Raw genomic sequence first — 2517 nt, 5'->3', positions numbered from 1 at the left:
TATACACATTATATATATGCAGATTCGCATGGTTAGTATATACATCTACATACGTAACTACATAACGGATTAATAATATTTATGCCATTACTGTCTGTCTGCAATTAGAGTACAGGCATAAATTTCTGTAAGTTAAAAGCCTTGCCATGTGAAAGTTAATGATTGGGTATATAATAAAACTTAGAGAGTTGTATTTTCACAAAAAGAAACTAAGTGCAAATTCGATCAGTTAATATTTTTTTTCCCAAACAGGCGGAAAATCTTTACCTGCTTCACTGCTTCGGTATATATTGCGTCTATGACTCGGTTTTTTCCATCTGTCCACCCGCCTGTGGTGTTTGCGTATGGTAACACTGCGTCCCGGGCTTTGGATAGTTACATTCAGCTTACATTCAACAATAATAACTATAACCTATTTCGAATATTAACTGTGTAATTCGCATACAGTAAATCATTAAAACATTTTCAGTTGCAAATGTACACCCAGACATCCTTCTATTTACATAAACTTACACATAACGTAACTATCTAAAGCCCGGGACGCAGTGTTACCATACGCAAACACCACAGGCAGGTGGACAGATTATATGGGTAACTAGAGAGAAATATTTACATTAAAATACATAGATTATTTTGTTAAATTCTAGTAAATTTACGTCATCTTGGATAAAATTCTGAATGTAATTCTGTTAAAATTGTTAAATATTTTCTCTAATAAAAGATAAAGAAAAATTTGGTCCTCAAGCCATCCCTAGCCTTACCCTAAGAACAGTAAACTGTTAAGAGGCCTGGTGTGGCTCTGACTTCTCTTTCAATCTAGATGAAACTTGGTCTAACGTTTCATTAGTCTCCTTGTAAAGTAGGCTGAATGTGTCATTTGTCTTGAGTTTTTTTTTTTTTTTTATCTAGTAGTTCATAGTTGCTGTATTCTCTTCAGAACTCAACTGCATGATTAAATAGTTGCAACCCATTTGCTAGTATTCTACAAAAACTGACCGAGTTTCCTCCACCTTTCTGAATACTTAATATTTGTATTATGTTTTGTCTGCATTCAGCATTCCAAGTAAAAAATAATTTGTTTTCGATATATTTCTAACCAATCTTCTATCGTCTTTAGAAATATTCCGTCACTTCCGTGTAAAAAAATATTTAATTCAAAATTACCATGTTCGTGCTGATATGTCGCATTATGATGCAGAATTAAATTTATTTCATCCTGCAGATACTTGAAGAAAATGCCCACCAAGGCCGTGGCGATACGCAGAAACTCATGCTGAAATACTTCTCAACTCTCAACTTAAGTACCTTGGAAAAACTGTACAGGCGTTACGAGGTCGACTTCTATCTATTCGGCTACGACGTTCAGCTCCTCTTGAATGAGCTTTATCCGGGAAGGAATGTTTCATTCCCGTCTTCGTTCCATTGAAGATGGGTCTTTGTTGGTATGAAGAGTCGGAGGTCTACACCAGGGCTTCTGACCCCTTTCGCGCCTGATTGCAAATTCGCGATCACTGTCATATCATTGCCTAAAACTTCGTGCTATGCCATGATGACTCGTACTGGTCTTTCATCGTAGTTGTATATCGAGACTTTGTATATCTGTTGATTTATAAAATATTGTACATATTAAGATTTTTCAATATCCTTGAACTTGAGAAGTATAAGAGAATGTCTTATTATCTATACAGTTAAAGATTATAATCTTAATGCAAATGCCGATGCTAAGGACAACGCCATGCTTTTATCCAAGGTCCAGCGCAGGTCAGTCATCCGATACGACTAGCATAATCTAACAAAAACAACCAGTCACCCAAACAGGACGGTACGTTCATTACTATACCGGACGGTATAGTAAGTTACGCTCAGTTCTATTTGGCCGGATACCTCTGAAGCACCACAACTGTTAGTGTTACTTCTTATAGTGATCGCAGTGCAAGATCAGTTTCTTCTGCTGTTCCTTTGATTGTAGTCCTTGCGGCAATTAAAGGTTTCTTTTTTTGTTGTTGCAAGCGGTTCATTATTAGTTTTCTTGCTCTTATACATCGATGACATTAATTAAGGATATTGTGTATCACAGTAATATTTGAGTCCTCCATAGTTCTCACCAACAACACTATTCCAACGACATCTTGGCCATGTGATCTTTGCCAACACAACACCGGTAAGTACCAATGTTTCCAGAATCTAGGCTCAGCAAATTCATACTGTACACGTACTAACTTTTGTATTAGCCCATGCCATGCGTGAACTCTTAGCTCAGGTTGTAGGGCTATATAGCCTACGTAATAATATGCCAAGGCTATATGATATTTTGTGTGGCATCTCTGGCGTAGATTAAGCTAACTGTAACAATGACTTTGTGTACTGGAGACTGCATTAGTAAAAAAAATGGTAACCCTAAGGCTGTTACTTTTTGTATGTTAGGAAAAATACAAATTACTTTAAAAAAATTTATTTTTTTGTGTGGCATCTCTGACGTAGGTTAAGCTAATTGTAACAATTAAGACTTTGTGTAGG

The 2517-nt window shown here is 36.2% G+C and overlaps 1 protein-coding gene across 4 annotated transcripts in view; it reads left to right on the top strand.

Moving 5' to 3' along the window:
- The window catches only part of LOC135210996 (carbohydrate sulfotransferase 11-like), a 51943-nt gene extending 50326 nt beyond the window's left edge, over positions 1-1617 (top strand). For all 4 annotated transcript variants that reach the window (XM_064244010.1, XM_064244007.1, XM_064244009.1 and 1 more), the window contains one exon: positions 1223-1617. In XM_064244010.1, the coding sequence (XP_064100080.1) occupies positions 1223-1426 (204 nt within the window). In that variant the 3' untranslated portion in view covers positions 1427-1617. The remainder of the gene's footprint in view (positions 1-1222) is intronic.
- The last annotated feature ends 900 nt before the right edge of the window (positions 1618-2517 follow it).

The sequence above is a fragment of the Macrobrachium nipponense genome, chromosome 4, assembly GCF_015104395.2.
Source record: "Macrobrachium nipponense isolate FS-2020 chromosome 4, ASM1510439v2, whole genome shotgun sequence".
Lineage (NCBI taxonomy): Eukaryota > Metazoa > Arthropoda > Malacostraca > Decapoda > Palaemonidae > Macrobrachium > Macrobrachium nipponense.
This window is presented reverse-complemented; position numbering and strand designations above follow the sequence as displayed.